General features: G+C 39.2%; 1 protein-coding gene across 1 annotated transcript in view; it reads right to left on the bottom strand.

Annotated features, from left to right (window-relative positions):
• Positions 1-4992: 4992 nt before the first annotated feature.
• The window catches only part of Pde1c (phosphodiesterase 1C), a 321799-nt gene continuing 312649 nt past the window's right edge, over positions 4993-14142 (bottom strand). Inside the window, exons 16-17 of the mRNA XM_052173784.1 lie at positions 13931-13999; positions 4993-5175 (exon numbers count right to left, since the gene is read on the bottom strand). Coding sequence (XP_052029744.1) covers positions 5162-5175; positions 13931-13999 — 83 coding nt within the window. The 3' untranslated portion in view covers positions 4993-5161. The remainder of the gene's footprint in view (positions 5176-13930; positions 14000-14142) is intronic.

Consider the following 14142-nt stretch of genomic DNA (forward strand, 5'->3'; position numbering starts at 1 on the left):
TTGCTAGAATTCTGATTGTCAGAACAAAAACTCTGCTTGCCACTAGCTGCAAATAGCCTGGACCTACTGGTAGAGATCAGCTCCCCACAGAGCTATGAAATACGTGCATTCCTGCTGTCACCTCCACTCACTATGGGGAAAGGGAGGAGGCTGTGCCCAGTGCTGTTTGTGTGCACTTTTTTGCATTTCTCCTATGCAGGGATCAAGATTTGATGGCAGGGCATGATGGCAGGGGCACCATCTTTAAAGCTGTGTTGATCTTTCTTCTGGGGTTCTAGGCATCCAGCTGAAGTTTTTATTCATCTTTGGCATGTCTCCAGCCCAGCGTCTTAGAAGGGACCTGATCCTCTTCCTTTCAATAACTACCATTCACTACAACTGAACCCACTAGTACAGTTTCATTCTCTAGACAAAGAAGAAACAAATAGGGAACAAAACCCCACTTTCCATGTGCTTTATCAGCATGGTTAACAGTTCTTTCACTAGTGAACACAGTGGGATAGTACTTTGTTCTCTTATAGCAAAGGACTTGCAGAAAAAGATTGTACCAGCTGATATAGATGTTGACCCAGGCTTATACACCTACATACAATGTTAATTTAAAGGTCACTTTTGAATACACTCAGAAAAAGAAACTCAAGACAAAAACTATACATCATTACCTATTTTTCTTTATTTTATAATTACACATAATCTTTGATTTTCCTAAAGCAATGCTCTTTCAGGAGCTTCGACCCTCATTTTGCCCTCATTATTTTCATAAATACTACAATTCCTTCCTCCCAAATAATGCCCAAGGCTTTCTTCTCTTCTGTGCTCTCTCTCCTCTCTCTCTCTCTCTCTCTCTCTCTCTCTCTCTCTCTCTCCCACCTCCTCTCTTCTCCTCTCCTCCTCCCTCCCTCCCTTCCCTTCTCCTCCTCTCATAAACTAGTGCACATATTCTTTTCTGCAGAAAATGGATTTAGATTTGTTTACATATCAAACTGATATGTTGGATTCAGATATGATTATGAAAACTGACATATAATGCCTACTAACCATACTAGGTACCATTTAATGTGAGTTTAATGTGAATTAGCTTAATCCATGCCTCAGTTTACACCTGCCTATAAGCAAGCACTAGGGCCACTCCTTTCCCAGGCATAGAAACAATAGAAACAGGCTTAATAGATTTACATTACAACTGTGATGATGGAGGCTTGATTCACATCCAAACAGACCACAGACCCTTCCTGGTACATGGGTAAGTGTGTTGGCCCACATTTAGCTTTAATAATTGCTATAACAGGCTTAAAATGTCAAGTTAAAACTATTCTAAGTATCATTGAACCTACATAATACCTGTGGCATATTCTGAGTTCTGCAGGACAGAGTATACTATAATAATGTTTCCTTAAAACAAACGTCTTCTGTGTATATGGCTCAAAGAGTAGCTACACAGAGATTCTGATGGAGGCCCCTGAAGTAACTTTTCTTCTGGTGCCTACCCTCCACAGGCTAGAATGCTGGCCAGTGTTACAAGCTTAGGCCAGTGGAAACAAGTCACCAGGCAAGCTTGGGACCTTAGGTGAAATTGTCCTTATTGGTTCCTCCCCCGTCTGTCAATGAAGCCCACATGAAGAGCTTCAAAAACTACTGGTGTTCAAGTTAAGTTCAAGCACATAGAGCAGAATCTGTGGGGCAGAAGTGGGCCTCCACTGTCTTTATACCACCACAATTCCAGACAGCTAGAACTACTACCATAATCTCTCCAGTATTCTTCCTGAGTTGTATCTCCACAATCTCATTTGCAGCTCTGCCATCTTTAGAAGGTAGACAGATTCAACTTTGACTCTGTCCTCATGTGACATGAGAGCCTTGTTTCACTTTCTTTTCTTAGTAATAGAAATGAATTAACACAAACTTCAGAAGTCAATAATGAGAACGCAAAGAACCACAGATCCAGAAGCAGCCGGCAGCCCAAGCACTGATTGTCAAGGAAGGGGTGTTCCTTCTCTCTCAGTTTTTCTGCATTTCCTGAGATGAAGATATGGAATGGTCTGGCAGTTTTAGTGTTGCCAGGAGTATTCAGTAGTATTATCCTTTCCACATTTTCCATTCATATACATCTTTTCCATTCATATACATCTTTTCCATTCATATACATCCCAAGATGTGGAAGCATTAGCCTGAAACCAGGCTGATAGGTATCCTGCCCCTTTGTAGACACAGGATTTTACAACATAGCCCAATCAGAAAATTACTCTTCATCTACACACATTACATGAAGTTATCCAAAGTGACACTTTATTTTTGAACTCTTCAATTTGAATTTCATATTAAACAATAGAATGAATGACTTCATTATCTATATTTTTAAAGATCTTGGCTTCCTAAGGACTACCTCAAGACATGAGAAGCCCACACACATAATCTATAGCTTTTATTTTTTTCCTCAGAAAGACTAAAGAGCTCTGTGAGGTGAAAGGGGGAAGCTTGCATTCCGAGAAGCTATCTAGTGATATTTATGTTGAGCCAAGGTTAAGAACCACAGATGAGCTGAGCTCATTTTGAAAGAAAAAAAAAGTCATCTATAATACAGCCATGCATCATATAATGATGCTTTAATTAATAATTGGCTGCATATAAAATGGAATATCCCATATAGCCCAGGTGTGCTAGCAAGCTATACCATTGAGGTTTATGTAAGACTACTGCATGGTGTGCACACAAATGAAATCACTTAACGACCTATCTCTGGGACCGAATCTCCATTGTGAAATGGTGTATGACAGTATTTAGGGTTGGAGAAATCTATGGGGTACATGACTGGGTCTGATTCATGCATGAAGAACTGTTCTGGTCCCTCTTCACCGACATTACATGATACAGACTCTGATGAGATCTATGGCAGAAAAGACCCATGAATTTCTCCTCTTGGAAGCAGTGGGTGGCATTATGGGGGAAGCATTAGCTTGAAGGCACAAAGAACTGGGGTCATTACTATTCTATCTAAGACCCTAAGGGTCTCCTCCACGAAGGATTTTTTTCTTTTCATCTATTCTATGATGTTGGGAGAATGGTAACTTCTTTACAAGGCTGTTATGAAAACTTCAAGAGGTTGCATACCAGAGAGAATATACAGGCTGGTTCTTTGCAGTGAGTACAGAGTAGGTACTTGGTGACAATCATTACATGATAAATGAGCATGGAAGAGCAGGATGTTTTATCAAGGAGTCTTCTCTCTTGATTTTCTTATAACAGTATTGAAAATTTATCAAATTTCCTATACATGATTTACACCTGAATGATCTCATCACACAATGAAGACATTCTGTTTCTTTGCATTTTTCAGAGAACATACTACTTAACTTCTCAAGAAAGCCACTTTTCAAAAGTTATGTAGTATTCTAAGCAAGGAAGAATACCCAAAACATATTTTGAACTAAGCAAGTAAAAAGATGGACTCGATGACTGGATGACTGAGAAGAACCTAAAAGGTGCTAGAGATCCTGATGGGAAGAATGTCAGACAACCAATGAGGAGATGGAAATTGGTCCTGATTTCTAATCTAGATGTAATTAGTAGATCGTGGGGAGACTATGAAAATGACAGGACCCATCCTGATTCCTGGGACCCTGCATTCCTTACACTGAGACATAGAAATGCTTGAGTCACTCTCTGTGGGTGTGGTTGTTTGTTTGTTTTAGACACTTCTTTACGCCATAACCTCTTCAGCCCTTCATGTCTACATCCCTGGGCAGGGATAATGTTCACATATATCTGTACTTCCTAATGTAACCTAGTATTGATAATAGGTGGTGCAGAAAAATGTTTAAATGAGTGAACAAACTACTGTGTGCCACACTCAGTAACCTTCACAGATGCTGTCTTTAAAAAAAAAAAAAACTCACTTTAACTATACACTTGCTGGCAACAATGTCAGTGCTAACAGAAACCAGCATTTCTCTCTTCTGAGATGTCATTATACCTAGAGTCACTGCCTATAATAAGAAGGATGCCAATGAGTCCATCCCTTCATAAGCTTCAGGTCTACAACCGCAGTGAACCGTTGCTTTACACAGATGCTGAAACCCTGGCTTCTATGTGCAGGTCTCGCTATAATGTGGAAAGGCACTGAGGCATAGTTCTCAGCCCCATCTAACAAACTGGTGAAGGGAAGGAGGCTGGAAAGTCAACTGCTTCTATATTCAAGCAATAGCAACCTTCAATTACCCTGTTCTACTTTAAGAAAAGAAATCTTCCCTCAGGAAAGATGATCAATTTTTATTTCATATTTTATGTTCTCCTTTTGTGTGTCCTGGCACACACAAAATCCATGTTCCCCATTGGGAAAAGTGGCATTGTGTAGTCTTTCACTTAATTTTTCTCATCAACATGTGGATGTTCTTTCCACTTGATTATTTAAATTCTAAATGGAAATGTAAGGTTAATCAGTTAGCTTTGTGCCCCATGTCCATGCTAAACCATTTCAGAGGCTTCTGACAGGAAATTATTAGTAGTTGCACAGCTATAGCACCACTGCAAGGCATAAGAAGTAAGCCTCGATTCAGCCCACAGAAAGCAAGGAGCAATGGCCAACTTTCACTGGGAACAGAAAGTGAAGGCCAGTTGCAGACCAGGGCATTGGATGTTTTGGGACTTACTTGAAAGATGCCTTCACTCTAGTGATATGAGGCCTCAGAGTCACTAGTGGGGAAATGATCTAAACCTCCAGGCACAAGGCAAGTGTGTGAAAAGATGGCTCCAAGTGTGGAGTAGTTACCTCCAGCCTTTTCTTGAAACAAATCTCCCAGGAATGAGAACAGGCTTGCCAGTTGCCAATAATTACTTTGGGTATGCCAATTAAGGTATTCATGCCTCAGATACCTGAACTGTTAAAGAAGATGCTACTGCCAAAGTCCTCAGAGAATTATCAAGGTTTAATATATGTCATTAACAGCATTTTCCCTGATGTCTTCCAAGTTTAATATACATATAAAAGTACTTGTCTTTTAAAAGCTGTATTATGGAGAGCAAAACTCACCAATTGAAGTTAAATACTCAATAACTTACAATACATGTAGATTTTGTTTGGGGGAAAGAAATATAAGCTTTCCACAATGTCTTCAGACCTTGGAGATGTTCAGATCTCTTCCAAGGAAGTTTCTGGAAGCTGTTTTTATCCATAGTCTCCTGCAACAGGACACAGAACAATATTATTGGCAGCTGGCTAGCATTTGGCACAGAAATTCTTTCTACAGCAGGCAGCAGAGTTCAGAAGCAGAGCCACGTCTACTGCAAGACTACTGCACATGCTGCAGTTTGTGCAAGGAGCAGTCAGCTATGTCTGCATTAGCAACGACTAGGTACTGTACCTTTCCTCTAAGGTCAGCTCACGAGGCACTTGGGAAAGCTGCTCAGGAGTCACTGCTTTGGATGGGTGACAGTTATGGCTGGTAGTTATGGTAAAAGTTCAGGCAAGAGCCAATAATTCCCCAGTTCTCCACCAGGGATGTTCCCCACCCCTAAACTCCATGAAATCTCCATTCAAATTTCACAGTAAAGAAGTGTCTAAAACAAACAAACAACCACACCCACAGAGAGTGACTCAAGCATGTGTATGTCTCAGTGTAAGGAATGCAGGGTCCCAGGAATCAGGGTGGGTCCTGTCATTTTCATAGTCTCCCCATGATCTACTAATCACATCTAGATTAGAAATCAAGAATGATTTCCATCTCCTCATTGGTGGAGGAGAGGACAACAAATAAAGTAGGCACTAAGGAAAAAAAAACTATCTGCATGTGCTAGTGTTTCCAGTGCAAGTGCCATTCAGGCTTAGATGTGCAAAGGTTCCAGATGATGACCTGAAGAAGCTTTCTTGTGCTGAAACTGAAGGATGGTCCCATTAGGTAACTACAGAACTGTATAGTCCTTTAATGGAATGATCATTGCAGCCTTCTGACAAATAACTTCCAGAGCTTCTAAAAGGACCTAACTCCTCATAGCTCAACTACATCCACAGATTAGAAAAGAAAAATGTCAAAGTTCTTAGAACACATGGTAAGCTAGCAACAAGAATGAAAGTAAAACATGGTCGTTTTTGCAAAACAGCCATAGCTTTACATGAGATCATTTTTTAAACACATGAAAAAGTATAACAAAATCAAGATAGAAAAATAAGTACCTATACTCTCCATACAGATTAATGAAATCAATGTTTTAGCCTTTTCAAAGAGATTAAATGGAGCTGGAAGTGTGATCAGTGGGTAAAGTGCTGGAAGTGGTAAAGTTCTGGCCGCAGAAGCCTGAAGCTGAGTTCAGACCACCAGCATCAATCTGAAAAAAGATGTGGTGGTTTATTTGTGTAAACCTAGTGCTAGGGAGGCCTTCAAAGGGATGTCTAGGGATTGGAGTCAGCTTTCCTAGCTCAGTTAGTAAGTTCCAGTGAGAAAGCCTATCTCAAAAAGGTGGAAAGAGATAAAAAAAAAAAGACACCTAACATTAACTTTATCTACACGACAGATTAAACACAGGTAGGACTTAGAATTTCTTCTCCATTACTTCCACTTAACTCTCCAAAGCCACTACCTAGAATTTGTTTATTCCTGAGCATATGTGCATGGTATTACATTCATAGTCATAAAATAATATTTCTCTATGTTTTAAAATAAGAAAAAGCATTCTAGAGGTTATTATCTTTTAGTGAGTTGTTTTTCTTGCTCACCACGATGTAACACACTATGTATAGACAGTCTTGTAGCAACAAGAATAGAAAATAATTACAACAGAAAGATGACTAAACACCATGTGCCATATTTGTACAGTAGAATTATATATAGATGGTGCCCCAAAACCAGCTCTGTATTTGGATGGAGCTTTCTTTACCATACACAAATGGAATAACAATAGTACCAATGTATACTAATATACAGATGTAAAAGTGGGATGGATGTGATACAATCAGATCATTGCTGCAGTTGAAAATTCAATTTAAATGGAAAGCAATTAACCAATGATTGCTAACTGTTTAAACCTGGGGCTTGTTTTGACACTCAGGTTTGTGTGGAAGTTGCCATTCTGCCTTCTTAGCAGTTTCCTTTGTTTTCTCCTGACCTTCTGCTCCATCAGTTTTTCATTTAGATGCCTCTTCCATCTTAGGCTACTGTGCCACAGTGACTGCTAAACGGCTTATGAAGACAAAAACCTTATTTTTCATGGGTATAAGCCTTGACTTTTAAGATCTGAGTTTCAGGTAAAGACACACTGCTTTAAGTTTGGACTGAAACTTCTTGTGACATTCTCATTTGATGGTTTCAAAGCCCCCTAACCCACCCATGTTGGTTCTACCCTTGTGACCTAACACTTTTATTACAGGATGTTTGATCACACTGTGAATCATGAGATTGTGTTGTTTACTGAAAAACCTGTTTCTAGTTGTGGTGTGGCTCAGCCTTAGCACAGACCTTTAATTCCTCTGGCTGGGATACAGATACTCCCATAGTACAAACTTTTAATCACAAACAACAAAGGAAAAGTTAGTTTTTAGAAGGAAACACCCATGTTTGAAAGGGATGTCTAATTGAGAGGCATACAAAATGAAGAATCAGAGAAAGATTTGACAGAATAGGATATACCCGGTTCTCACTAGAAGAGGGAGAAAAAAAAAAAGAGGCTACTTAAGAGAGAATTCAGTGAAAGAAAAGGAGAGGTGGCAGTTTTACTGGGAGAGCTTTGCAGAGATAGGTTGCAGAGAGAAAGAACAAACTAGACGACAGAGATGAAGACCGAACCAGCCAGAGAATGACAGGTAACCAGACGATTAGAGCGTTAGTTTGAGGGCAAGCAGAGCAAAAAAGTCAGAGGCCAAGAGAGAAGACAGGTTCCTCAGTCAGTGTGGAGCCAGAACAGCTGAGTTGAATCAGCCAGCCAGAGACAAGAAACAAGTAGGAAGGGGTGACCTTACTTAGCAGCAAGCCCCAGAGACTGAAAACATTCTAGGATTAGATTAGATTGTATGGCGGCTAGAAGCTTCCAGGACTCAGCCTAGGTCGCCAGATGGAGGCATTAAGCCTCTGAGGTGATAATTACATCAGGAGACTAAAATAGTGTTACACACTGTCCTATTGTAGATTAGGCTCCAACACATGGATTTGGGGCAGGACCCAGAAGTTCAGTTCATAAAAAGATTATACATTATATTTTAATTATTTTACTGATGATCCTTTGTGTTAGAAAGTCACAAAATTTCTCAGTCTTTCCCAAAGAGAAAGAAGAAATTAGTACTCTCAATTCCACACTGCAATGACTTTATGTAGTTTCTCCTTTCTGTCTTACTACAGTATTTTTATAGTCCCACACACTTATCAACATGAGTACTGCCATCCTACCTTCCTTCTTTCTGATATAAGCCCCTTAATGCTTTCAGCAATGACTTAAGAGTAGCAAATCCTGTAACTGTCCACACTGAATGAAGATCAAAGGTGTTTTTACTCTCCTTCACTGGGTACTAGTGTTTCCTTCTTCCACTAATGTGGAAGGCATATATCTTCATTGCTTTCTGACATCTACTATAGCCAATTTGATACCAGGTGGTTGGCAGCTGGTACTGGTAGCTTTTCTGAACACAACCATAGCATTTACAGTTTTCTCATCCTTGAGGTCATTTTTGAAACTCTCCTACAAAGTATTTAAGCACGCATTTTGTGGCTGTTGTTGCTGTTGCCACTGTTGTTGTTGTTTTAGGTCTTTTTGAATTAAGGTCTATTGAATGTTGCTTTTCCATTAGCCTGTCTGTCATGAGGCAAGCACAATCCTTTCTCTCCTATGCTTTTATTTTTTAATCAAATGGTAAATTATTTACAATAGAATTCACCTTCTGATATATGCATCTTGTGGTTTTTCATATAGTCACAGAGTTATGCAATCATTACCATCATCTAAATTCCGAAAGTTTAATCACCCCCCCCCAATACCATGTCCTTGAAAAGCCACCCCATACTCCTACATGCACAGTATATGCCATCACTACCCAACGCAAGTCTCTTGGAATATGTCATACAAACAGAATCACTGACATGTAGATTTTTGTGTTTGGCTTCTACTAAGGGTTCTCAAGGATCTTAAGAATGTATCAGCATTTCATTCATTTAGAATAGATACAATATTTTGTTAATTTATTGAGTTTCTGGAAATGTAGGTGGTTTCCACATTGGACGATTATGGGAAGCATTACTGTGAATATGTGAGAACAAAGTTTCTGATGAAAATTGCTTTCAATTCTCTTGCATATGAATCTAGAATTCCTAGGCCATTTGATGGCATAAAGGACTTTGTTTTGTTTTGAGACAAGGTTTTTTTCTATGCAGCCTAAGCTGACTGGAACTTGCTATTGAGTCTGGGTTGCTATCCAATATTTGATTCCCCTTACCCCACATATGCCAACCAGCATGCACCAGGATACTTGGATATATTTAACGTTTTAAGAAATTGTAAAAATTTCCCAAAGGGCTCTGTCACTGTCCATCACTGGGGAAGGATTCCAGTTTCTCCTTATTTAACTGTTATTATTTTTCTTTTTTCCTGCCATCCACTACATTTGAAGTCAGATCCCACTAAGTTTGAATTGTATTTCTCTGACTAAGGGTACTGGATAATCTGCTAATTATTCATTCATCGGTTATTTGTAGTTCTCTGACAAACTACTTATTCTTCTCCTTGTCCATTTGTGAGCTTGGATCTATGGCTTTTACTGTTGAGCTTCTGAAGTTCATTATAGGTTCTAGAAACTAACCCCTACTCAAAGATATTATTTGTCAATATTTTCCCCATTGTTCAATTTACCTTTAAACACAATTGGTAATGTTGGTTGGTTGCCCCAAAGTCTGTTATTTTGATGAGGCTCAATTTACCTGTCACTTCTTGTTATCACTGGAATTCCTGTGTTTTGTGTTCTGTGCTTCCATTTTTCCTACTGCCTATGATAGCTCTACATCCTGTCTTGGGCTTTTAGTTACTTTAATTTGACCCCTTAAATATTCTACCAGGGTAGGGCTGTTTTGTTTCTAAAGCCTCAAGTCATATTTAGAGGATTAGAGATTCACTTTCAGTGCTGGCCTTGACTAGTGAGTAGGCAAATGGCTGTTTGCCCATTGCTCTAGGACAGTAGTTCAGCCTGGAAAAAGCAAGATAGTAACCTTCTTTCATCAAACCCAAAAGAAGATAACCACTCAAATATAAAAATAACATCAAAAATGACAGGAAGTAATAATCACTATTCCTTAATATCTCTTAACATCAAAGGACTCAATTCCCCAATAAAAAGACATAGACTAGCAGACTGGATACGTAAACAGGACCCTATATTTTGCTGGATACAGGAAACACACCTCAGTGTCAAAGACAAACACTACCTTAGAGTAAAAGGCTAGGCTCCAAACAAAGGCCACCAGCAAAGATTTTCCCTTTCTTGTCCCTGTTCTGTATTCTGACTAGGTCCCTATTACAGCAGGCCTGCGTCCCAGAAGATTTCTATTTTACTGCCTTTTGGACCTTCTTGACAGACCTTGCTTGGGCTGTGGAGCACAGCTGTTCCACAACATGAAGGCTGTGGTACACCCTGTGTACATCTCTTTTGTTTCTGTTTCCTGGAGCTGATTTTCTCATACACTGCCTTTCAATACTTTAATTCATTTTTCTATTTTGTCCATCTCTGCATGTGTTTGGAGCAGAGGAGTATATATCAAGGAATGAACATGTCAGGTTATTCTGGCCAGATTTCACAAGAAGTGTTTCATCACTCAATGACTGAATCAAGTGGCCTGTAGCTGATTGGTTTAATCATGCTCAATTCAGCCTTGAAGATGGTGATAAGACCTACATCTTAAACTCTTCAGCTAGGCCCATTTAAATGACTGCATGATCCATGCTTTTTAAAGCTACTATTTGTTGATGATAGCTAAGAATTTTCTATAATACAGGTGTGGTATAATTACCAGCTCCTTTAAAGTAGACCTTAGGAAGACACCAGCCAGATCTGAATAGGTAGCCATAACACCATCTAAGTAAGAAGGAGAAAACATGCATAGTTCTTGAGGTAGGAAGTGTTAGGATTCTAAGTTCTACCCAACAGTTACCTGGCAACAGCCAGGTAGCTCTGGCCCACTATAAGAGGGGCTTTTTGTCCCCTCCTCTCTCTCTTACTTTCTTACCTCTTGTCTCTCCCTCTTGCCTCTTGCCCTCTTGCTCCCCCTCTCTCCCATTTCCTCCCCATTGCCACATGGTCAAGGCCAGCCTGTACTTCTCTACTCCCTCCTTCTTTCTGCTTTTCTCTGCCTCTAATACGCTCTTAACCCCCTTCCCCATGCCCTGAATAAACTTTATTCTATATTATACTGTCATGTGGGTGGTCTCTCAGGGAGAAGGGATGCCTTGGCATGGGTCTGCTGAGGCTCCCTCTTCCCCCACACCTCACCACACCCCCATTGAACATATCTTTTACCTCTTTATTTATTTATAATCACAACAAGAAGGGGCTGAAGAGAGATGACAATTATAATTAATAAATTGGAGGCACCTTCTAGACAGAGCAATTGAATTTGTGTCATGCATTTTGGCACATAGACTTTGGAGATGGTCAGAACTTAGAAAGTAAGACATTTGTGCAAGTATAGACTGACAAACTCAGATAAAAGACAAGGTTTCCATCATGGTGATTCATGGACTGTATAATCCTAACAAGTAGTCTTGGTGTTCAGCACTGCAAGTGGTATAACATCAGGTGTGCATATTCTTTTAGATGGCCAGGATGACCTCTGAGATCCTCCCTGGCTCAAGAATGAGATATCTTTCCAATATGCAGACTTGATCAGTTCCCACTGGCACTGCTGGTATTATATTAGCTTCCTCCTGTTGCTCAGGATTTTGAAATGCACAATAACCACAGCAGGCACATGATAACTTCTAGGCACTGAGGATGGGTCCTCTCTAAGGAATACAAACTAATCCCGAGCATGCTCACTCGCTCACAGCAGCTTTGTGGATACTGATGGGTATCTGCTTGTCACCTTGGCAGTCTGGGGATCAGAAAGTAGCAAGAGGGACTTCACTGTAGAAAAAGCTAACTATCAACAGGTAAAAACACTTTGAAGAAAATCAGTGCCATGCAATATTAATTTTACCCAGAAAAATTAATGGTTTGGAGAAAGTTTCAAAGAGAAATAAGCCAAGGGAAACTAGTTTTAGAAAGGCACAGAAGCAAGAAAACTCAAGGCTCCTCGCAGGCAATGATGGAATCCACAGGTCAGGCCTGTGCACAGAGCTACAGAACATAAAATGAAATACCAGGTAAATGTGGATTATGGTTCATCTGTCAAGAATGCTACTGATTGTGGAGTGTGCTACTATTTTACCTACAAGCAAGAAAAAATGTTAATGAAATTATTATACACCATGCATTACAAACCAGCCTAATTTCAGAGTGATTAAAATATAAGACAATATGCTTCTCACAATATCTGAAATAGAGTAATTCTCCAAGGAAGAAATCTAAAGGATAATTTCACATTAATAAGCAAGTATTTTTAAGAAGATAAAGGCAAAGAAAATAATGCAAAGAAAATATGGATGAGTTACCATTTTTCCCATCAAAGTAGTAAGTTATAAAACATAATATTCAGTATTGGCAAAAAGATAGCAAAATGTGCACATTAATAGATTAATTATAGTAAGATAAATTAATATTGCTAAAGGAATCTTGACAACAATCTAAGTATCTACACATTCTTAATTCAGGATTTCTAACCCAGGAATATCTCTCATTCCATACTTAGACTCCAAATAGTTATAGACAAAAATATAACATAAGTATAATAATAAAAATTATCATTACATATGTAAATAACTAACATAATCATAGATACATTAGCCAATTACCAGGATATTGGTTAAAATACTAACATGTAGAAGATATTTCAAAAGGGAGGAAACAAAATTCTATATAAGATAGAGATTTAATTCAAGACAACTTGTGTAAAAAGACCTAGAAGGAGAGGGGATCTTAGTTAACGGGTAACATGAGCAATAAGCAGCATTTTTTTCTATAGTCTTTCTTATTATTATAAGAAAGTTTACAATAACCATGTTTACCTTTTATAGTTTCTCTTGAAACAAATCCCACTATAGTTAGGCTTTTAATAGGGTGTGTGCTTACCCATGCCAAGCTATTATCCACAGAGACTATCCAGGGAGAGAAGCAGGCATTAGTCTTCCTTGCACATACATGTGATGGGTGCAATTATGGGTGAATATTTTCCTAGAATATTCTAGAAGGGAGCTGTGTGATATTGACTTCAATATTTGTAATAGTAGACCTTAACTGTGCTTGTACACACACACACACACACACACACACACACACACAGTATCAGTGGGTACTAAGGTTAGAGTTGTTAGTTCTAATCCTTAGGGAGATGAAATGGGTAAGAAAAGTAAAGTTCCAAGACAAAGGAAACACAGATGAGGTTTGAAAGTTAATCTATATATCTGTCTCTCTCTCTGTCTTCTATCTATCTATCTATCTATCTATCTATCTATCTATCTATCTATCTATCTACCTACCTATCCATTCCTCAATCTCTATCTCTCTACCTATCTCTATCTTTCTCTGCCCATTCATTTTCCCTTAACTACTTGACTCTCAGGAGTAAATACTTCACAGTCTGCACAAAAAGAGCACAGTTCCTCTCTGTCTATTGCTGAGTGGAAGACTGTCTGGGAAACAGCATGGTCACATCTGGAAGAAACTCACAAGTGAAGGCAACAGACACATCACTCCCTGATAAGGTAGACTTGAACAGAGGCTCTTCTACAGCTGCTGCTGACAGCTCTTGAAACACTAGTACTTTCTGTTGTGTGTGGTCATTGAGATAATAGGGCAATGTCATTTACCTACCTGGCAAGGTAAGGCGACTTGTGGAACTAGTGCTTGGAGCTGGTGAGCCATGAGAACGCTTCTTTGTACCTATGAATAGGAAAGAGAAGATAAGAAGAGTACAATGTAGACTGGCAAATGCTTATCTGATACAGAAGTCTGGGCCTGAAAATACCATGTAGAAATGGCTGTTCAATGTTACAGGTGTGCATTCTATTGCACAGAGAAACCAG

Source organism: Apodemus sylvaticus, chromosome 2 (genome assembly GCF_947179515.1).
Source record: "Apodemus sylvaticus chromosome 2, mApoSyl1.1, whole genome shotgun sequence".
NCBI classification, from domain to species: domain Eukaryota; kingdom Metazoa; phylum Chordata; class Mammalia; order Rodentia; family Muridae; genus Apodemus; species Apodemus sylvaticus.